This window comes from Xiphophorus hellerii, chromosome 13, assembly GCF_003331165.1.
Source record: "Xiphophorus hellerii strain 12219 chromosome 13, Xiphophorus_hellerii-4.1, whole genome shotgun sequence".
NCBI classification, from domain to species: Eukaryota; Metazoa; Chordata; class Actinopteri; order Cyprinodontiformes; family Poeciliidae; genus Xiphophorus; species Xiphophorus hellerii.
Window position 1 is genome coordinate 18869334 of NC_045684.1, and position 20766 is coordinate 18890099.

General features: G+C 38.7%; 1 protein-coding gene across 2 annotated transcripts in view; it reads left to right on the forward strand.

Annotated features, from left to right (window-relative positions):
* vps50 (VPS50 subunit of EARP/GARPII complex) overlaps positions 1-20766 on the forward strand; it is a 114430-nt gene that overhangs the window by 67742 nt on the left and 25922 nt on the right. The window contains exons 21-23 of one of the 2 annotated variants that reach the window (XM_032580316.1): positions 862-983; positions 7350-7427; positions 7920-8000. In XM_032580316.1, coding sequence (XP_032436207.1) covers positions 862-983; positions 7350-7427; positions 7920-8000 — 281 coding nt within the window. The remainder of the gene's footprint in view (positions 1-861; positions 984-7349; positions 7428-7919; positions 8001-20766) is intronic. The other variant, XM_032580317.1, reaches the window with a different exon arrangement.

The window sequence follows — 20766 nt, forward strand, 5'->3', positions numbered from 1 at the left end:
CGAATAACGGTTAGCCTCTACCCTGAGCTCTGGCCTTTTTTTTTTTTTTTTTTTTACAAGATGTTGCTCGCATGTTTTTGTGATGAGACTTTAAAGACTTCCGCACACCCTGGTTGATAAAATATGATCTTGGTTGACGTGGAAGGATTTTCATGGACAAATCAGAAGTAGAGTAGATACTTATCTTTAAGGCAGTGGTGTTAGATCTGTTACCAAGTGAATTTAGACCAATTCAATTTTCTTGTGCATGAAGAGCAAAAAAATAAAAAATCTGAAAACTTACTTCTACCATTTTATTTTTTACTTCACTGGATTTGTTATACTGACTTTTTAGCAGATTAGAAAAACTTGAAGTCATTCCCAATGTACTCTGCAGAGCTATGATGGAATCAGGTTGAACCAAAGCTCTCAGAATAAATTCAAGAGAAAGTCTGTAATAAATGAGTTTGAGAAATAGTTCTGTCTCAGAGGCAAAGGGAGCAAGATTGAGCTTATTTCTTCTTCTCTCTTCCCCTCATCAGTTTTTACTCAGTAGACACCGTGTTACACTTCCATTCCTCTGTATTTATAGCCTTTATTAAATTTCTGCTAAATTAAGTCCTTGCCATTTGTTTGGAAATGCAGGATGTAGCTGTTTAAGTTCTTCTCTAATGTAGCTCCCTTAAGATTAACTTACTGTGTTTTATTATTTTTAATGTCCCCAAATATCTACTTAAGGTTTGAACCTTAAATCAGTATTTGTTTTAAAAATGCTTATGTCTTAATGACACCAAACAACCTGGGACATAGTTAGAGCTGCACTCTTCAGTCAGATTATCAAAGTATGTGAAATAACTCTTCCTTTGCATTCTCTCTATTCAGGAAAGTACATGCAGATGATGAACATCCTGAAACCGATTGCCTTTGATGTCATCCACTGTGTATCGCAGCTCTTTGATTACTACCTTTATGCTGTATACACCTTCTTTGGACGCAATGACATGGTAAAGTCTCTTTTTATCAATATTAATGTTTTAGTGATTTATATATCAAAATAAGTTAATTCTCGATGTCTATAATCCAGATGTGTATTAGTTTATAGGTATAATTTGGTTTAGCGCATCAAAAGGGGAGGTTTATGTTTGAGCTGTACAATGTCCCCTTTTCATTAAAGTAACTATGCAAAGTTTCAAAGCTCAGCATTGTAATTTTCAATTTTAAAAAAGTAAAAAATTACGTTGTTGCATTCATACAATTTAGTAAAATTTGCATTTGCTGTGTTTATATCTACATCTACACATTTTACAAATAGTTTGTTACAACATTTTTTTTGGCTAATTATTTTATCCATATCACTTAAAACATCAATAATTGACACATGCTTGGTATGAACTTTCCCTCATTCTTCTACAGATCAGCAACAAATCATAATCTTTACTAAATGCAGCTCAATAAATTGGTGTTTGTTTGAAACAAAAAACTCATATAATTTAATTTTACGCAGAGTGATGTGTTTTATTTTCTGTTAAATCTTTATTATTACAGCGTAGAGCTAGTAAAATTCTAAAATCAGAACTGGAATATGACATGAAAACAATAAAAAGGATTTTAGTGAAGAAATATTATACTGCTAATATATATTATCGCTTACCCTTGTGGAGAATTGCTGACTTGCTCTGTTTTAGAAGTGTTCAACAGGCTGTCAGTGACACCCTTCACAAAGAGGGTAAGCCACAAAGCTGGATGTTCATAGAGAGCTTTCTTTGAGAATATCAATGGAAAGTTAAGTGGTAGAGGAAGGTGCACATTGCTGTAAATGGAATGTGTAGCAAAGCTGTTTGGGGAATATTCATAAATCACTGACACAGGAAACTATTATAACCTGACTTGTGTTAAAACAGTCCTTAAGCAGAGACAATGTATGAAGCAACTTGCACAGCCAAAGAAGGAAACAAACTGGACTGGCAATTACAGAGAGATTGAAGAGGCAGATAATCTTTTTTTACCTCAGGTACAGTGTGAAGTTTCCACAGTTAGTGATGATTTGGAGAGAGCCTTCCTTTAGGCTTTCTCATAGCCTAAAACGAAGATGAGAGAGACCAAAACATGACCCAACAATACAGACAAGATGAAGGCCACTGTAAAAGCAACCTGGCCTTCTTTAGTATCCAAGCAGAGCCGCAGGCTAATCGCCTCCATGCCACACTACATTGATTCAACAAATTATGCAAAAGGAGCCTCAGCCAATTCTTGAGTGCATATTTGGGGCAGTACATGAACATACTATTCAGTAACATTTTTGTATAAAATATTTTCTTCCTCTGTTGTTCATTTTATTTTTTCAATTGTCTGAGAAACTTAATTATATTTTTTATTAGTCAAAATGTTTATGTAGTCAAAACCTAAACAGAAGAAATCCTTAAAACGTATTACGCTGATTGTGGAAAAAAATTGTATTTTATGTTTTATGTTTTTGAATAAAGATTTTGATGAACTTATTTAATGGGACCCCTTTCTAATGCTGCTGTAAAACAGAGTTCCTATTTCTTCTGTGCATCCGCCGCCTGCTTAAATATAAAAATTGCCTGATTTAAATTTTGTAAACTGTACCTGCCCATGAGGGTTAGAGAGGACTCTCCATGGATGTCCACATTTTTCTATTACAATATAAAATGTAAATATGTGGCACATAAAGAGTAGAAATCATTCTAAAATCAGAAGAAAAACTATAATTGGCTAATTTATCTTTAAGACTCAAAATGAGCCTTAAAGATAAATTTTAAAACCAAATAAGGATTCCCTCAAACTTCTTTTCTTCTCCTTTTTTGTGTAGACAGCAATATAAGCAGTGCAGTTTCATCACAATGTAGATTGTAGTGGAAATTTAGAGCCTTCTGAGTGGAACACAATGTCCAACCCTAAAATAAAAATAGAGTTGCATGTACCTTCCAATGGTTTGTTTATGTGCATCTCTAGAAAAAAGATATTTACCTAATTTCATTGAGAACTAAATATCATTTTTCATACTATGGACAGAAACAGCTGTTCCCAGCTGCTTTTATTAAATTGGTGTCCTGATGGACTTAATATGGAATGTGGAAATATTGCTGTTAATCTAAATAATAACTTCAAGTTAATCCAGTTACGGATAGAATCGCTGAGTTATGGTTCAAATTAAACTCTGATGAGGCTCCGCAAAGTTGAGGCAACACTGAGAATCCCACGTTCAAACATATACAAACATGAATACAAAGCGAGAAATTTTGTTTTATGTTGTATATGCATCAATTACTATATAAACATATGTGTTGTAGTGTGAGTAGTCTGCATAAACATATATATTTACACAGTATTTTTTTGTGTACACCTCAGTTTTTTTTTCCTGCTATAATGTTTTGCTTTTGTAATTTTTAAAAAAATATTCTCTCAAATTGCATATATTACCTCTAGAGATTCTTTATGTTTATTGGATGATCTCCAGTAATGCACTGAGTAACAACTGCTCCTGTTTTTCCTTTTTGCCGTTTATTGCAGTATAAGTTTCAGCCGAGCAATAGGTTTAAATTTAGTGAGCCCAGTTCTTCACTGAATGTAAAAGCTTTGTCAGTTTTACTGTTCCTCACGAAGAATGGAAGAAGGCAAAATTTGTTTCTTTATTGCCCTCAGGGAAGTGGTAATGATAACGGTGAAATGACTTCTGTCCCTTCCAAATAGGAAAGATAAAGATAAAATATTCGCCCTGGGGCTTTTTTGAGTCTGATTGTTGGCATGTTGCTGTGTGTGTGTGTGACAGTTTGCTAAGGGAATCTCAGAACAGGTTTGAAGATAGATTTGTCATTGGCTTACTTGTTTTTTTTTCATGTTATGTGACCATGTAATGTATGTACATTTGCATTTTACCAGAGGTTTAATGAAACCTGGAGCTCATAAAACGAGGCAGTACATCATATTGGGTTCACAAGAGTGAAACAAGACTTAAGCAGTATTATTGGAAAGTATAAGAATATCCATGTTTTTGTTTTGTTGATTATGGTTTCATGAATTATGCACTGCATTTTGAACAATCTGACATTAATGTAGAATTTCCCAGACCATGCATGAATGGTCCATATGTTATGGTTTTTATTGTTGCTTAATTAAAGTGGTCCACAAAGTAAAATGGTTCTAAAAAAAAATCACATTTCTCTAGAACAAAAACTTTTGTAATCATTCAGTCATACATACATTCATCTATACATGCAACCCTTTCCTGAGTGACTACCTCCAGGAATCTCAAACTGCATTTTAAACACTTTTTTCTCAGTATGAAACTATTCACTCAAGTTTGATTTATGCAGAATCTGAAGTGGAGATGATAATAGTATGTACATAGTAGGTGTGGGTAACAAAATCAAGTCATTAATCCATTGCAATTAATTATTTTCCAAATCAATACTGATTCAGAAAACCTGTGACTTGACTAGATCTCCTGACCAGTGGTGTCTCAACATGTTGAGCAACACTTTCAAGAGGTGTATGCACAGTCCAGGAATATTTGAGATTTCCCAGTGGAACGACCCACTTCCTATAGCTCCCACATTTTTCATCAGTGGGACGAAGAAATGCACTGGATAGTGGCAAGTTTGATGCTTGCTACTTGATGTTGAACACCTGGCGGCATTTGTTTGTCACCAAATGATGATGTGAAGTTGTCTTCTTCTTCTTGAGTTCATTGGTGGCTAAGTGTGCATAAACACCACCCACTGGTGAAGTATGTGGTCAGGATGGCAGTATTGTTCAAATATGCTTGAAAGGAATGAGATGTGTCCTGTTCAAATCTAAGTGATGTGAATTATCTGTTTTTGACAAGAAAAAAAATGTGTTATGTTTACATACACTTCAGTTTTTTTACAGTACTGTCACATTTTTAATTTTGTACTTCAATTTGAGTACAAATGTTACTGTGCTACACTATAATATTCTGAAATATTTTATTGCTCAAAAATAGCTATTCATATGGGCAGAAAATCTTTTAACAAAATTAAGTATTGGATAAAATTATTAGTTGGTGCTCTGGTTAATTACTTGCATGCTACATATTACTAAATCAGTATTGAAGTATTTTAACCAATATTAAATTGAATTATGACCCAAATAATTGTACTTGAATTGAATTGTGAGGATTTTAGCAATACCCAGCCCTGGTCCAGATTTATAATATCCCCTTAGTGCAGCACCAGTACAACCCCCTGAAGTCAATGTCAACTTTAGCCTCCTTAGCATCTAAAGGTTAGCTAGCTGCAGTATTCTCACAGCACTTATTAAATGTTTTTAAATTTATAGGTGTCCATTACTGGGACTCATAATATACATTTACTTCACTAGAGAAAATCACACACTGACAACAAGTAACTATCCCTTCCTATGGCTGACTTCATTTCGACAAAAAGTCTTCTCCCGGTAAGACCCAAAGTATTACCGAATCTTTTTATGGCATCCCTTCTAATTTCAACTGTTTTACATTACTTGGATGTATAAGCGTCATGGGGTGAACTTGCCTATTTCCATTAATGGATCTCACCGAAACACACACACACATCCACGCACACCCCCACAGAGTAAATGTTAATGTTCTTATGAATTTTTAAAGAGCTTGTGGAAATTTACCTCGCACATATGCAGCTGCCACAACCCACACTTTGCTCTCTTTTACGCCACTGGAATCATGATTGAGCTGCTTGACTTCTCCCTCTTAGAGAGTAATGGTCGGACCTTAATATGTAAAGAGTAAATATCTCCACTATCCCTTTAAACAACCACGCTAAAGATGCGTGATGTGCTTCGCTCAGAATCGTCATCACTGTTAATGGTAATGAGTCAGTCAGTTACGGGGGGTTGAGAGAGGCAGATTTACAAACACATTTTTGGAAAAAAGTGATTAATGTTTCAAAACTCTGGAAAGTTGCTCCCCATGAGGATAAATCAGATATGTCTTCTCTGGAAAAAGACAGTAGAGGGTTAGAAAAGACAAAAACGACTTCCATGATAGAGCTGCAAACTGAAAGATGAAGGCAAGAAATATGGGAGCAGAAAAAGTGGAGGTGAAAGACTGCCTACCAAAACATTGGACCAGGAAGACTCAACAGAAGAAAAGAAAGAATATATCATAAAATGCCACACACTTCAGTTGAAAAAAATAGTTTCTCTGAAAAATGAGCTATAATGCATAAAAAAGGTTGTTTTTTTTTCTCTCCCTCTCTCGGTTCGTGACGCACGCATGATTATCTATTCTGTATGTCTTGAAAATTGCTCAAATTCCTATGTGTGAAAGCTTGGGACTTTAGTATTCATTTTACAACAATAGTGTCATGTAAACTCCAAATGTGCAGTATGTCAAATCATCTCACACTTACAACCGAGACCGTTTTTTTTCCTCTCAATCTTCTCTTTACATCGGATTATGACTGCCCTTCAACCTCCAGGCTACACGGTCATTGTAATGCCACTCGATCATGACAAATATAGTAAAACCTCATTTCAAGGGGAATGCAAAAATGAGTTTTTAGCCATCATATCAGTTTTTCTCCCCTGCTGAATAAATCTACTTGGGGATATCTTCTTACCATCATTGATGGACCTTTTTAGATGCAGCCTGATTAGTGGTAGGATGCCAAGATTATATCAGTCAATTAATAAAAAGTCATCATTGATTCGGTGACACCAAGTGTTGATGTGGTTAAGTTGGTATGAAGCCAAGCCATGAGGAGAGAGGGCAGGCCACACACCACAGATAAGCTGCCATTTTCCTCTACCCATCAACCAGACCCAAATATAACACCACCATAGTATCGTACCAGCACAACGTCACTTCATGCATAATTGAAACTTCACAAGGTGAAAAAAACTCACTTCCTGTTAAGATCCTGCCATAATAATGCACCTTACAGCTGATTTTGGACGTAAGTGGGGCTTCATCAAAGTTTTTGGTGTTTTAAGCTCAATGAAACCTATGCTAAATTGAACCTTTATTTAGCGTGTTTTCTATTCAAACCTAATTATTGACTGAACTGTGAGATATGCAAGCAACGTTTAGTCAAACTTTCACAGCAGTCTTTTGATTTAGGAAGCAACTGTATGGCCCGATTCCTCATTAGCAGTTTCCAATTAGTTTCGGCTGAGTTTTGTTGCTCTTAAATTAAAAGACTGTTTAAATGTGAGACAGTACTGGTGTGCAATTTATTTCTCTCATTACCTCCATTAATCTGCTTCTGTTTGTTTGGCTTTTTTTTTCAGTCTTGTTGCAATATTTCCTCAGTGTTGCATTTAAAGTTTGTGTGCTTTTGCTTCTCGTTTTTTTTCTCTTTCTGCTGCCTGTTCGACCACATCCATAGCCCGTCCCAAGCCCATCTCTGCCCACCTATAGTGGCAGAGAGGCAGTCCCAGCCAGGGTGGTGGGCCCTGCTTGCTTGGTAAGCATTCCATCCTGACATGTAATGATTAATGTTTGGGCTGTGGTAGCTTGTTAACTGGAATGCTAGCCAGCATGTGTTGCTTGAGCCTCCTCGGATGTGTGTGACTTGCCCCCCCCCCCCCCCCCCCCCCCCCCCCCCCCCCACCACCACCACCACCACCACCACCACCACCACCCCCTCCGACCCAAGCACATCTCAACATCAATTGAGCAGACTTCTGTTGTTGAGTTTGCAGTGCTTTTACCCTCTCCATGCCATTGTCTCTGGGCTGTCAATTCTACGATTGTTTGGTTTTGATGTCTGCTCTTCACAGTTGCTCCTCCATCTTTAGGGATTAGAGTCAGTTTGAGGCAGACAGCGGCAAGCCCCTTGTCTCTGTTGACATGAGAGGAAAGCAGCTATTGCAGTTTGTGTGTGTTCCTGTATAGTGAGGTGTCCATGCACTGTGCAGACCCTCATTGTGTGTGTATTTCTGTGTGCCTTCCACAGTATGAGTCATCGGGTCTGGGCCTCATCAGCAGCCGACTGAGAACCACACTGAACCGGATCCAGGAGAGCCTCATTGACATGGTAGGACAGCTCCTGTCTGCTCCACCTCACTTTTTCCTCTGCTCATTGTCTTCCTCCCTCGTTCGCTTTTACCAGTGCTTGTTAACTCATCTCCCTTCTGACACTCCATGCTCTCGCCATCTATATTCTCTATACCTTCACTCATCTTTCCTCTTTATGCTTCTACCTTTAGATCTTTTCCATCCACTTTATCCATTTTGGCCATTTCTGTATGCGACATTACTGTTACGCCAGTGTCACCACAAAAAGCATTATAGGTCATCAATATCTGGACATTCATCACCTCGTCCCTTTTACACATGGACATGCTCCCTCTCTTTATTCAGAGGTGGGGGTTGTGTTAGTCCATTAGGGCTCTCTGCTTTTGTAATGCTTCATACAAAAACTTAATCTAAGTGCAGCTGTTAGTCTTCAAAAATGTTATTTTCTCAGATTGATTATGACTGCTTCTAGGTGTCATTGCTCACTAAGTCAGCATTCTGAATGTTATGTTGGCTAGCATTTTGTTAGTTTAATTTTAGTTAAATTAGTCAAACTGTGTTAATCTTGTGAGTGGCTGCATATTTATTACATTGTAAGCCGCATTAATTTGTGCTACTATACAAATTAACGCAATAAATGAGCTGCCATAGCTGCTAATGCTTCTTTTGTGAAAGTAGGAGACACATAGTAATATTTTGTCATTATCATACATATTTTGAATAGAAGTTTTCCATAACATGTCTGTAGAAATACTATTTTATGTCTTAAACTTGCATGTGATATATTATTATTTAAAAAACAAAAATATAGTTGGTTCAACATCAATGGTTAATGTTAACCACTAAGTGTTAACATTAACCATTAACTTTTAATGATTAATGTTAACCATTAAGCCATTAAGAGGCTTAATAAACACGTGCATCTCAGTTAATTAGAATATTATTGAAAATATCATTTATTTCAGTACCTTAATTAACTAAGTAAAACATTTTTATAGATTAATAAAACGTAGTCTGATGTTTTCAAGCCCTTACTACTTTTAATTATTATGATTTTCTGCTTGCAGCAAATGAAAATAAAACATTTAAGTTGAGAATATTTCAGAAGACTACCAATAGAAAAAATAATAGATATATGGACTTCTTGAAAAGTATTTTTAAGACCTGCTTATAAGTTGTTGTTTCTAAAGGGTGTCTAGTATCCGACTCTCATTGGATACTAGATGTTTCTCATCCATAACACATTGGACAGGATGCTCTGAAGTCTGCCAAGACAGAATATATCAGTGGACTTAAGGCATGGCAATTGCTGGTGGTCAACAGCTCTATGAATATCCAGAAACAGTTTGAAGATAGAATCAACCTTTTGAAATAAATTAAGTTGTGATCCATAAGTCATTTCTTAGAGAAAAACAGCACAGAGGCATTTACCTTATCAGTCATCTCTCCGTTAAAAGTTATGATTTGTCCGTTGATTAAAATCAGTGCTTGCAAAACGTTCAATCTCTCCTCTGATGTTGCTTCAGGACGGATTCTCCGACCATGTCATGTTTGAGTAATGCAGTGAAACTCTTCTGTGTTCACACTAACACTGCCAGTTCGGCTCTAGCGGGTGCTGAGAGCTTAAGCTACTGCAGCTGCAGGCACCGTTACAAACAGAGCCAACAAAGCTGGCATTTTCAGGGAGCTCTGGCCAGGGAAGAGACTCAGCTTGTGGTGCAGTGAAATTTGTAAGAAACAATTGCAAAATATTATTATTTTCAACTTTGCCTCTTGGTGTTTTGTTTTTTGCCTTAGGCCACACCCAACTAATCTGCCTTCAGGTTCCATAGTGTTAGACCCTGGAGGCATAAGCATCTCTTGGGTTGCATATCCGTATTCTATGACGCTGTTGGGTGAGGAGCTGATAAATGATAGCTTTACAGATAAATGGAAGTTTTTTGTTTCTCCCTTTTCTTTTCCTCTTTTTGTTTGCTCCAGCGTGGCGTCTTGCAGACTTGTTGTGGGGGAGGTCACACAATTTTCAACAAGCAACTCACCGAGGAGCAGACTTCTCAGTGTGGCACAAAATCGTTATTATTTTCCTCTGCAACTCAGTGGAGTAGAACAGAAGAAGCTTCCTTTTTATTTCTTAGAGTTTCCCTCCTCTATCAAAAAACGCCTCATCTAAGCAAAATTGCAAACCTCACTTCTAAGGCTAGAGAAGCATTTCTATAGCCCTAGATGCTAAAAGTTGATTTATTTGAGTATTTAAAGTCAGTTAACCACATCTAGATTCATTACAGAGTGTGATATATTTGAGATTTTTTTTTTTTTTTTATAAATTTGATGATTATGATAATGAACACTGATAATGAAAAAAAGAAAGTTCAATTTTGCTAAAAGCAGAAATATTACCTAAGACCAAATGAGGAAAAATATATAGAGAAATGTTGTCCTAATAAAAAGCATGGCCATGTACTGTACAGTGTTTGAACTCATTACTTAATTGGGGCTCATTTTGCATGAACTACCACATTGTTGCGGTGTGGGATTGAAATGATCAGCCTTTAGCTCCGCTAAGCAATTCCAAGTGGCTTTAAGATTCAGCTTCAGTTCTTCTGTTTTTCCTCCAGAATGTGGGACTGTGATTTCAAATTGAAATAAAAAATGTACTTTAAAAAGAAAAGAGGACATAAGACCATTTAGCAACAGTCCACTCATTTTTGCTCCCAGATGACTCTGGTTCAGAAGTGGCTGATGTGATGAAAGTCCTGGATACATCTGCGTATGGTGGCTCTAAAAGCACCGACTCCAGCTGCAGTTCATGACTTGTGAATCTTAAAAGTTCTTTAAATCACTTTCCTATTAAGGCTGTGGTTTACACTAACCTACATTTATTGAAGCACACTTTTTCCTTCCACTTAACTTTCAAATTAAAGGTTTGGATAGAGCTATAAATAGCCAGCTTCTTGACTGAGTATTCTCTGTTGAACAGTTAAGTGAGCAGTCTTCCCCATGATTGTTAAATCGAGAACGAGCCAATAGCATAACATTTCTGGATTTAAAATTTTGTTTGTATTTGTATTTTATATATATATATATATATATATATATATATATATATATATATATATATATATATATATATATATAGGAATTTGCTGAAAAACTGAATGTTTGTGATTTGCTGCTAGGCCAAACAGCAAATCACTGTTTGATAATAATTTATTATTATCCTTAAAATAATAATTTAAAAAAATTATTATATCTGTGTATAATGAGACTGTATTAATTCACTTTTTTGATGACATTCTAATTTATTGAGCCATACCTGCAAATACAGCCATCAATACCAAACCACATCAGAAGCATCTGGAAATCGTTCTATCAAAGCATCAAATAATATTTGAATTTCCACAGCTTTTACCCACACATGATTCAAAGGACTACTTTGCAGGATTTATTTTTTTCTATAAATTAGTATCATTTTACTGTCCTGCGCTGACTACCTAATAATCAACAGCTGGCATCTTGGCTGTGAAAGAAAACAAGCACATGTTAAATATACCAGAGCCAAATAAGTTCTGAAAACATTAAACAGCTTTTTTCTCCTTTAACAAGCAACATGTGCTCTCCCATCAGGTGGCCATTTACACCTGTGTCATTTTCAGGGTAGATTATGAGCCATTTTTAGATGACACACAAGCTGAAGCTGACATGCACCCTTCTTTAGAGAATATGGGAACCCTCTGAACTGTTCAACCCATCAAATGGACTCAGATGGATGGATGGATGGACAGATGCAGAGAGAGGAGTGTAATGCACCGAGACATGTTTGAGTTTCTGTGAGAGGGCTTTCTCTGGCGCTAAAACCTAAGTCGCATGGCTGCCAGCATGCATTTCAGATGAGCATTATCATATCACTTTGTGCCTGATTAGGAGCTTTTTGAAATCCTCCTCAGAGGAAGGACACAGTCGGGCTTTGTAACCACACCTGTCCTTTCTCTCTAATGCATTAGCAAATGCTTTTAGCCTGTCTTACTTCATATGCAAAACTGTTGTAACTCCTCTCAATGAAGGATTTGATACTGAAAAGGCACTTATTTTTCAAAACAACATTCCACATTTTTTTTCCCTTCTCATTCCAAACATAATCTTGCTGTTGTAATTTTCACTCTGGAGTTATGTCTTCACGCAGAAGCTCCTGGACCTGCATGCAAATACCTCACCATCACACACTGGAGATTGTGACTAGGTAGACCTCATTTGTAAACACATTATAGAGTTAATTGCGCGCTGCACGCCGGTTGAGCCGCCGAATCCATGCGGCTTTGTTTCCCCGGTTTGCCGTTGCAATTCTTTAATTCCAGAGCCAATGTGCTGGTAATGAGTTGGGAGTCCCAGATGAACATGAGTGACATTTCATCTCATCTGGTCTCTGGTACAGAGTAGCTACAGTTTAAACTGGGCTGTCCACAGAGAACAAAAAAAACCCCAAAACATTTCTTAGTTTACGTGCTTGCTTTCTCCTCTGCCTGCTGTCTTCATAATTACCTTTCCAGAACCTTTTGGTTGTCTGAGTTGGAGACTTTAATTTCAAATTTTCTCTCTTTGAACTTTGATTATTTCTTGTAGATTGTTTGGACAACTTTAGGAGGATTGGGAAAAACTTCTGGTGTGTTGTGTTGTCTAAGACCGTGTGTTCCACGGTTGTTAGCACTTCTGTTTTTGAATTTGAATTGCTTGAGTATTGTTTTTTCCACTTAGTCAATCCATCCCACAATTATTTTAAGTTTATCAGTGGGTCTCTGTACTTTTAATTAGAAATCTTTGATACTATTTCTCTGAATATTGTGTAACGGCTACCCACTTCTCTTAGCCAATCTTCCAAAAGGGAAAGAGGACCCATGTTCATCCTACTACCTCAGGATAAATAGCAAAGAAAATGGTAGGGGAGATAAAAACTCTCTGTTGGAGAACTGCAGTAAAAAGTCTGTACATTAGTTGTTAGCAAGGCAAACCACGAAAAGGCTTTTTTCTTTCAAATCATCACATGTGCAGCTTGCTGAACTCTGCTGGGACTTTAACTGAAAACATATCTGTTGGTTAAGGGACAAAACAAAAATTAGAAATTATGCTTTTCCCCATGAAACGTACTGAATAGGTGGGAAAAATCTGCCTAATCTCAAGTTAAATGGAGAGTCTGTGATGGTGTTTCTCTTAAAAAGAGATAAAGAGGAAAAGAGATTATGCAAAGCTGAATGGCCAAAGAAGTGACTTTGCCAATAACTGTGATCACAAAATATATTATATAGATTTATATTATAGGGGTATTTCCCTCCTCTTATTATTTTTTGCCCCAAATTTTGCAATAAGAATTCAGGGCTACTGCCATAAATGATGCATTTTTTAAACTCAAAATTAGCCAATAATTGTGGAAGGCACTGGACCTAAAAGTGCAGCTTTGAGATGAAGCTATCGTCTGTCAGTTGATCAACTTCTTTACATGCCGAGTTTTCCAACTGTCCTGTGATGTTCCTCGAGGAGATGTTCTCTGACCATGATGTGTTTGAGTAATGCAGTGAAACCCATCTGTGGTCACACCGACACTGCCAGAAAGTTCAGCCATGACAGCTACTGAGAGCTGCTGCTGCTGCTGCAGGCGGCGTTATGAAGAGAGCTGACAAAGGCTCGCATTTGGAGGGAGCTGATAACAGAAGTCACCTCGGGTTCACCAACCTTCTACTTCTTCTTGGTTCTTGGATTCGATGTATTCAGTGTTTCATTCCTCCTACTTGTTCTAGCATTTTTTCTCATCTTTTAATTCTCTCTTTTGATCTTATCTTTGTCTTATCGCTACCTCTTCCACAGCTGTGTGCCCAGTGATTTCATGCCTTTTAACTCTCTTCACAAGCATCTTCTTTTACTGGTCCAAAATTCGGTAGTGCTTGTGACTGAAAGCACAATGAGGCATTTATTTTCACGCTTCGCCATCAGGCCAGGACAGAAGATAAGATCATATAGCTCGAGATTGCGTTTAATTTTAGTTCTGTGGTAGCTGAAGTTAAGTCTGATGAGCCGACTCCATGCGTTTGTCTGATTGCTCGTGGGAATGTAACTTCTCCGTGGAGTTTGGCTGCATCCTCCCCCCTCACCCAGCTTGGCACTGAAATGGTAGCAACAAGTCTGATGATTTCTGTGTTGGCATCAGTATTCTGGCAGCTCAGATTCAGGCAGAGATGCACACAAAAAAAGTCACACTGACAGGCGAGAAAAGAAACACAGATTGATACAATCTGAAAGTCGGCAGACAAATTGGAACGTTAGTTGGAGCGAATTTGAATTCCATCTATCCTCTGACAGTGTTGTAGTTGGCGTTTGTTTTACTGGGGTAGATGGAGGCAACATACACACAGACACACACACTGCTCATTGAATGCTATCTTAAGATTTTTATCTCACAATTTTTGCATTATCCAATATGATTAAACTCATTTCCTGAAGAGTCGGCATCATAGTCCATCTTGGTAATTGACTTCTCAATTTAGGAAAGATCCATCTGCTCTTTGGCAAACTATTGGACCCATCTGTGTGATTATATTGCTATATTTGTAACTTCGAAATCAGAAATTACGTGAGATTGTAGTGAAAGCTCAGTGGAAAATCTCATTAGCTGGAAATACTCAAATGTTCTTTAAGCACCACATCAATATTCATGGTGGATTCTATGATATTAAGCAGGACTTTACTCAAGTCCTGTTTCAGTAAACCATACTCAAACCATGACACTTCAAGCTTTATTATTTGTGAGTTTTCTTTTCTTGTATATTGTCTTAAACCAAATAATATCAGTTTTATGTTTCCAAAAAAAAGTTGTTCTTCATCTAGATTTTCTCTGTCAGACTTTTGGCTTGACTTCTTGTTTCCTACTTTCACATTTTTCAGTTTTGATTCTTTCACTTGTAGAAGTATACACTTCAATACCAACACTATAAACAGCCTGCTGTCGGTCCGGTGATATTCTAGATTTTTTTAGACTTCCTTTAGCATCTTGCAGTCTGCCTTCAGAATAAAGTTGCTTGACGGCCAAATCTGGACGATTGTTTTAATTGCTCTCCACCTGTAGACTATTTTCTGTTCTTTGGAAATACTCACTGCAAATTCTTTTGAAATCTCCCTTAAATTTCAAACTAAGGGACTTCCGGTTTGCCATGCGGACAGGTTAGACGTAGCAACGGACTGCTCCGGAAAAATCCAGACTTTTAACTAAATTCACCCCACAGAAAACTAATTCTACGCCGCCTATCAATACAAAAAACATTCTTGGCAAGTATTTTTGATTATTTGCGCACTAGAGATGGCCTGTAAGAGCGCGAAAGGAAGTAAGAAGGAGGACGCTAGCTTAACGCTAGAGGCTATCACCGCACTCTTTCAGCAGCATGGTGAGGATCTGAAATCTGAGTTCAAGTCTTCTGTCAACATGCTGGGCTCCAAGCTAGACCAGGTGCGGCAGGCCCTGGAGGAACAGGCAGAGCGTATCTCTTCCTTGGAGCTCGCAACAGAGGATCTGGGCCAGCGAGTGGCTGGCCTCGAAGACTCATGTGCTGCTCTCCGTGAAGACAACGTTAAGCTAAAAAGTAAAGTGACTGACCTAGAGAGCCGCAGCAGACGGCAGAATATTCGCATCCTCGGTCTGCCCGAAGACACTGAAAGTGGGCGCCCTACTCAGTTTTTTTCCAACCTTCTCTGTGAGCTATTTGGGAAAGAGGTGCTCCCATCTCCACCAGAGCTCGATAGAGCGCACCGTTCTCTGGCAGCCAAACGGCCCGCAGGACGTCCTCCCCGCCCGGTGATCCTTCGCCTGCATCGATACCTGACTAAAGATCTCATCATTCGGGAAGCCAGGAAGAGAGGAAAGCTCGACTACAAAGGTGCGTCTCTTCGTATTGTGGAGGACTACAGTCCAGACGTCCTGGCCCAGCGCGCAGAGTATAAGGACATCATGGCGGAGCTCTACAAACGGGGCTTGAAGCCGGCTCTTCTCTTCCCAGCCCGTCTCCGCATTACGCAATCCAGCGGTGCCAAAAAATTTTTAGGTTCTGTGGAAGAGGCTCAACAGTTCATCAAGAGGCTTCCAAAACCACAGGAAGACCAATAAAGGAGCAACGTTTTGCCGAGGGCTTTCTTCAGAAACACAGGCAGGCTGCTTTTCCTCAGGACGCAGTAGGTACTGTAAAAATAGACTTGTCATATTGCCATATTTCCAATGGACTTTTTCTGGCCATCCTTTTGGCTGGTATTGGACTTAATGAATGGAAGGGTAGCTCTGTCATTCCATTTCTTGTGGTTGCCTCAATTTGTATTGCAATACTACTTTCCTATGGTGTTTACGACAACCAGTAAACTATGTCTCAAAATCTATATCAATGTGGGGGGGTCTATACCTACTTCATACCCACTAGGAGCAGTGGTTAGTTTGCTATAGAAAGTTCAGTTTTTTTTATTCCAAGGGTATTGGTTACTGGAAGATTGGATCTCTAAGAATGTTAATTTTGAAGAGCTTGCTGCTACATTGTTATTTTTTGTTTAGCAGCTGTTTATGTTTGGGGGAGGTTTTGGGGGGGAGGCTAAGGTCACTGCCAGGGGTCCTGCAAGGTACTGCAACCTCTCTTCACCTCTTTTGTTCCAATCTCTGCCTGCCATACTGCTATCGTACTTATCAAAGTAGGACAACATGTACACTCTGAAATCGTATGAGTCAGTATTTAAATTTTTTAAGTTGGAATGTCAAAGGTTTAAACCACCCAGTGAAGAGAAGGAAGGTTTTTTCCCATATTAAACGATTTAATACAGATGTGGTGTTTCTGCAGGAGACTCACATCAGGACCTTGGACGGGGGTCGTCTCCTGGCTTGCTGGAAGGGACAATGTTTTCACTCCCATTTTCAGGTTAAGGCACGAGGGGTTTCTATACTGATCAGCCAGGGTACTCCGTTTGAGGCCGATAATGTGGTGGCTGATAAACATGGCAGGTTTATTATCGTAAGTGGGAAATTGCATGGCACTCTGGTCGCCCTGGTCAATGTTTATGCTCCTAATACAGATGATGAGAATTTTTTTAAACAACTATTCTCTTTCCTACCTGACCTCAATAAATACTCACTGGTCCTGGGGGGTGATTTCAACTGTTGGTTGGACCCAGCTTTGGACCGCTCATCCCTTAAAAGTAATGCCATAAGCAAATCTGCATCAGTCATCCAAACCTTTTTATCTGAGTACGGGCTGTGTGATGTGTGGCGTACTTTAAATCCTGACAAGAGGGAGTACTCATACTTTTCACATGTACACAAAACTTACTCAAGAATTGATTATTTTATTACAGATTCTAAATGGCTGCAGCAGATCCGTTCCTGTGACTATCATAGCATAGTTATCTCAGACCACGCCCCACTCACTTTGTCCCTGTCCCTTCCTCACCTCCCCCTAAGAACTGGATCATGGCGTTTCAATTCAACCCTACTGTCTGATGAAAACTTTGTAAAGTTTATTCAGGATGAGATACGTTTCTTTTTCGCCACTAACTCCTCCCATGAGATCTCCAGCCTTGTGGTGTGGGATACTTTTAAGGCCTACATTAGAGGCCAGATTATAGCCTACTCAGCCAAAATTAAAAAACAGTCCACCTATGAACAGAACAACCTAATTCAACAAATCAAAGAGGTTGATATAAAATATGCTCTGAATCAGTGTCCTGAACTGTTCAAAAGGCGCGTTGAACTTAAAACAAGGCTTGACCTCTTGACAACACACTCAGCTGAACGCCTGCTCTTACACAACAAATCCAAATTTTATGTGCATGGCGACAAACCCGATAAACTATTAGCGACCATGCTCAAGGGCTCTAGGGCAAGGCAAAATATCTCTAGAATTCGAAAACAAGATGGCAGTATAGTCACAGATCACGGTCAGATTAATGATGCATTCAGGGACTTCTACGAGGAGCTCTACAGCTCACAATCACAGACCAATTCCAACATGACTGTTGATTTCTTGGCTAAACTTCACATCCCTGTAATTTCACCAGAACTCAAGAACAGGTTAGATGAACCCATCTCCCAGGCAGAAGTCTCCCTAGCAATAGCCTCAATGCAGTCTGGCAAATGCCCAGGACCGGATGGTCTCCCCTAGGCCTGTCACGATAGCAAATTTTGCTGAACGATTAATTGTCTCAAAAATTATTACGATAATATTGTTTGAAGACCTTTTTACACTGAAAATGACGTAATAATGCATGCGATTTCTTGCCAAAGATAGATACACTTTATTTTCAAAAGAACACTAAACACTGGAACTGATAAACAAAATAAACAAAACAACCAAAAATAAAATGGATTCTCAGTCTCCATTAACAAAAAATTTACTTGAATTAAAAACTAAACATAAAGCCAAAGTGGAAATAAATACTGCATTCAACCAAAAGAGGGCAGATTATGAAGTCTGTATACTATGTTGCCCTTCAGTAATCATTAGATTTAAATAGAGAAAATGGGCACATCGACTACCTGATACAATAGTTCACACTACAAGGTTTTTTGCTGCTATTTTTCCCCTTACGACAATCTTAGAACATTGGTCTTTCTAAGATTGTGTGGTGTGTTACGGTAGATCGTCGTTGCCGCTCCGATCTAAATCAGGGGTTTTCCCCGACTGGGAGCTTTAACGCAACCTGTTGAATGTGACAGGTAGCCAATCAGAAAGCGCGGATTCTCCTCCTGCTTTCTGAGGGGAAATTACAGAGGAGAATCCCAAACAGCTGACACGGCGAAACCCGAAGTCCAGAGGACATTGGAGATGATACGTGGAAACAACATTAAAGTTTATTCAACATGCAAAGAATATAGAAATGACAAGGGGAGGAGTTGGAGCAAAATTGCTACCGCAGTTGATAAACCCGGTAACTTTTCAGCTGTTCTTCGTTACGTGACGTAAATAGGTTATAATGATTTTCATTCAGTCAGGACTTTACGCTGACACTAGCCACATGCATTGCAGGTAGATTGAAGTAAAGCATTTATTAATACCTGGTTTTAAAATTAGTTAACTGGACTTGTAGCCATTATTTTGTGCCCATTGTTGGACACCACGCGGCAGGAACGAACCCGATAGAATCGTTGTACCTAGGATTTTTGTCGGCTAATGTGTGGTCTGTCAGGTTTTGAAAATGGACTGGCAATCGGCCGACAGCTCTAAGATCGTGTCTTGTGCGCTGGGCTTTACGCTAAGGAAATGAGGAAGGGAGGAGTCAGTGGAGAGCACCGGAGTTGAGCCTTTTTTCATTCAGTGCCATTAGCTGAAAGAGAAAAAGGTCGGAAGAGACGATAATGCCGATAATTAAAATGACGTCGATAGTTTTAATTTATCGTACGATTAATTGATTTATTGTTTATCGCGACAGGCCTAGTCTCCCCTCAGAATTTTTCAAACAATTCTCAGACTTACTCTCTGTGGAGCTCAGCTCCACCCTTACTGACTGTTTTAAACAAGAGTCCCTCCCTCAGTCATTTTATGAGGCTTGCATCACTCTTATTTCAAAAAAGGGCAAAGATCCAGTGGAATGCACCTCATACAGACCTATCTCTCTCCTAAATACAGATGTCAAAATCTTAGCCAAAATTCTTGCCCGTAGACTTGAAACTGTTTTACCATCGGTTATTTCAAAAGACCAAACAGGCTTCATTAAAGGTCGGCACTCATATTTCAATGTTAGAAGGTTGCTTAATATCATTTATTCCAGCGCCTCAGATTCAGATGAGTGTGTTGTCTCTCTGGACGCTGGAAAAGCCTTTGACCGGGTTGAGTTTGACTATCTTTTTGCGGTCCTTAGTAGATTTGGCTTTGGAGGAAACTTCATTTCATGGATTAAACTATTATACCAGCAACCGTCTGCCACAGTTCGTACCAATTTTCAGACCTCAAAACCTTTTAAATTACAAAGAGGCACCCGTCAGGGCTGTCCTCTTAGTCCCCTGCTTTTTGATCTGGCCATAGAGCCCCTCGCCATTGCACTTAAAACCAGTAAAGAGATTTCCGGCATTTGGAGGAATGATATGGAACATAAAGTGTCGCTTTATGCAGATGACCTTCTACTTTTTGTTTCCAAACCATCAACCTCATTGCCTTTTGCTCTCGACATATTTAGCCAATTTGGTCAGATTTCTGGGTATAAGCTGAACCTCACCAAAAGTGAGCTTCTCCCAATAGGTAATAAAGCCAATATGTCAGATTTAGCCAATCTGCCGTTCAGAATTGAAAGACAAAAATTCACATACCTTGGTGTCGCAGTGACAAAAAAACATAAAAACCTGTTCAAAGAGAATCTGATTCAACTGTTGAACCAAGTGAAGGGATCCCTCACAAAGTGGACGCCCTTTTCCATGTCCCTTGTGGGACGTATCAACTCAATTAAAATGAATATACTGCCCAAATTTTTATACCTCTTTCAGGCATTACCTATTTTTATTCCTAATACTTTTTTTAATGAGCTAGACTCGACTCTCTCGTCTTTTATTTGGCAGGGTAAACGCCCAAGGCTTAATAAATTAACACTCCAAAAACCTAAACAGCAGGGGGGGTTTGCCTCCCCCAATTTCCGGTTTTATTATTGGGCCGCCAACCTTAGATGCTCAGTGTTTTGGTATTTCTACTACAACCTGGGTGACTGTCCTGACTGGGTGGCTATGGAGCTGCGCAGTGGTAACAATATATCCATTCCTGCCTTGCTCTGTTCCCCACTTTCACTCTCTT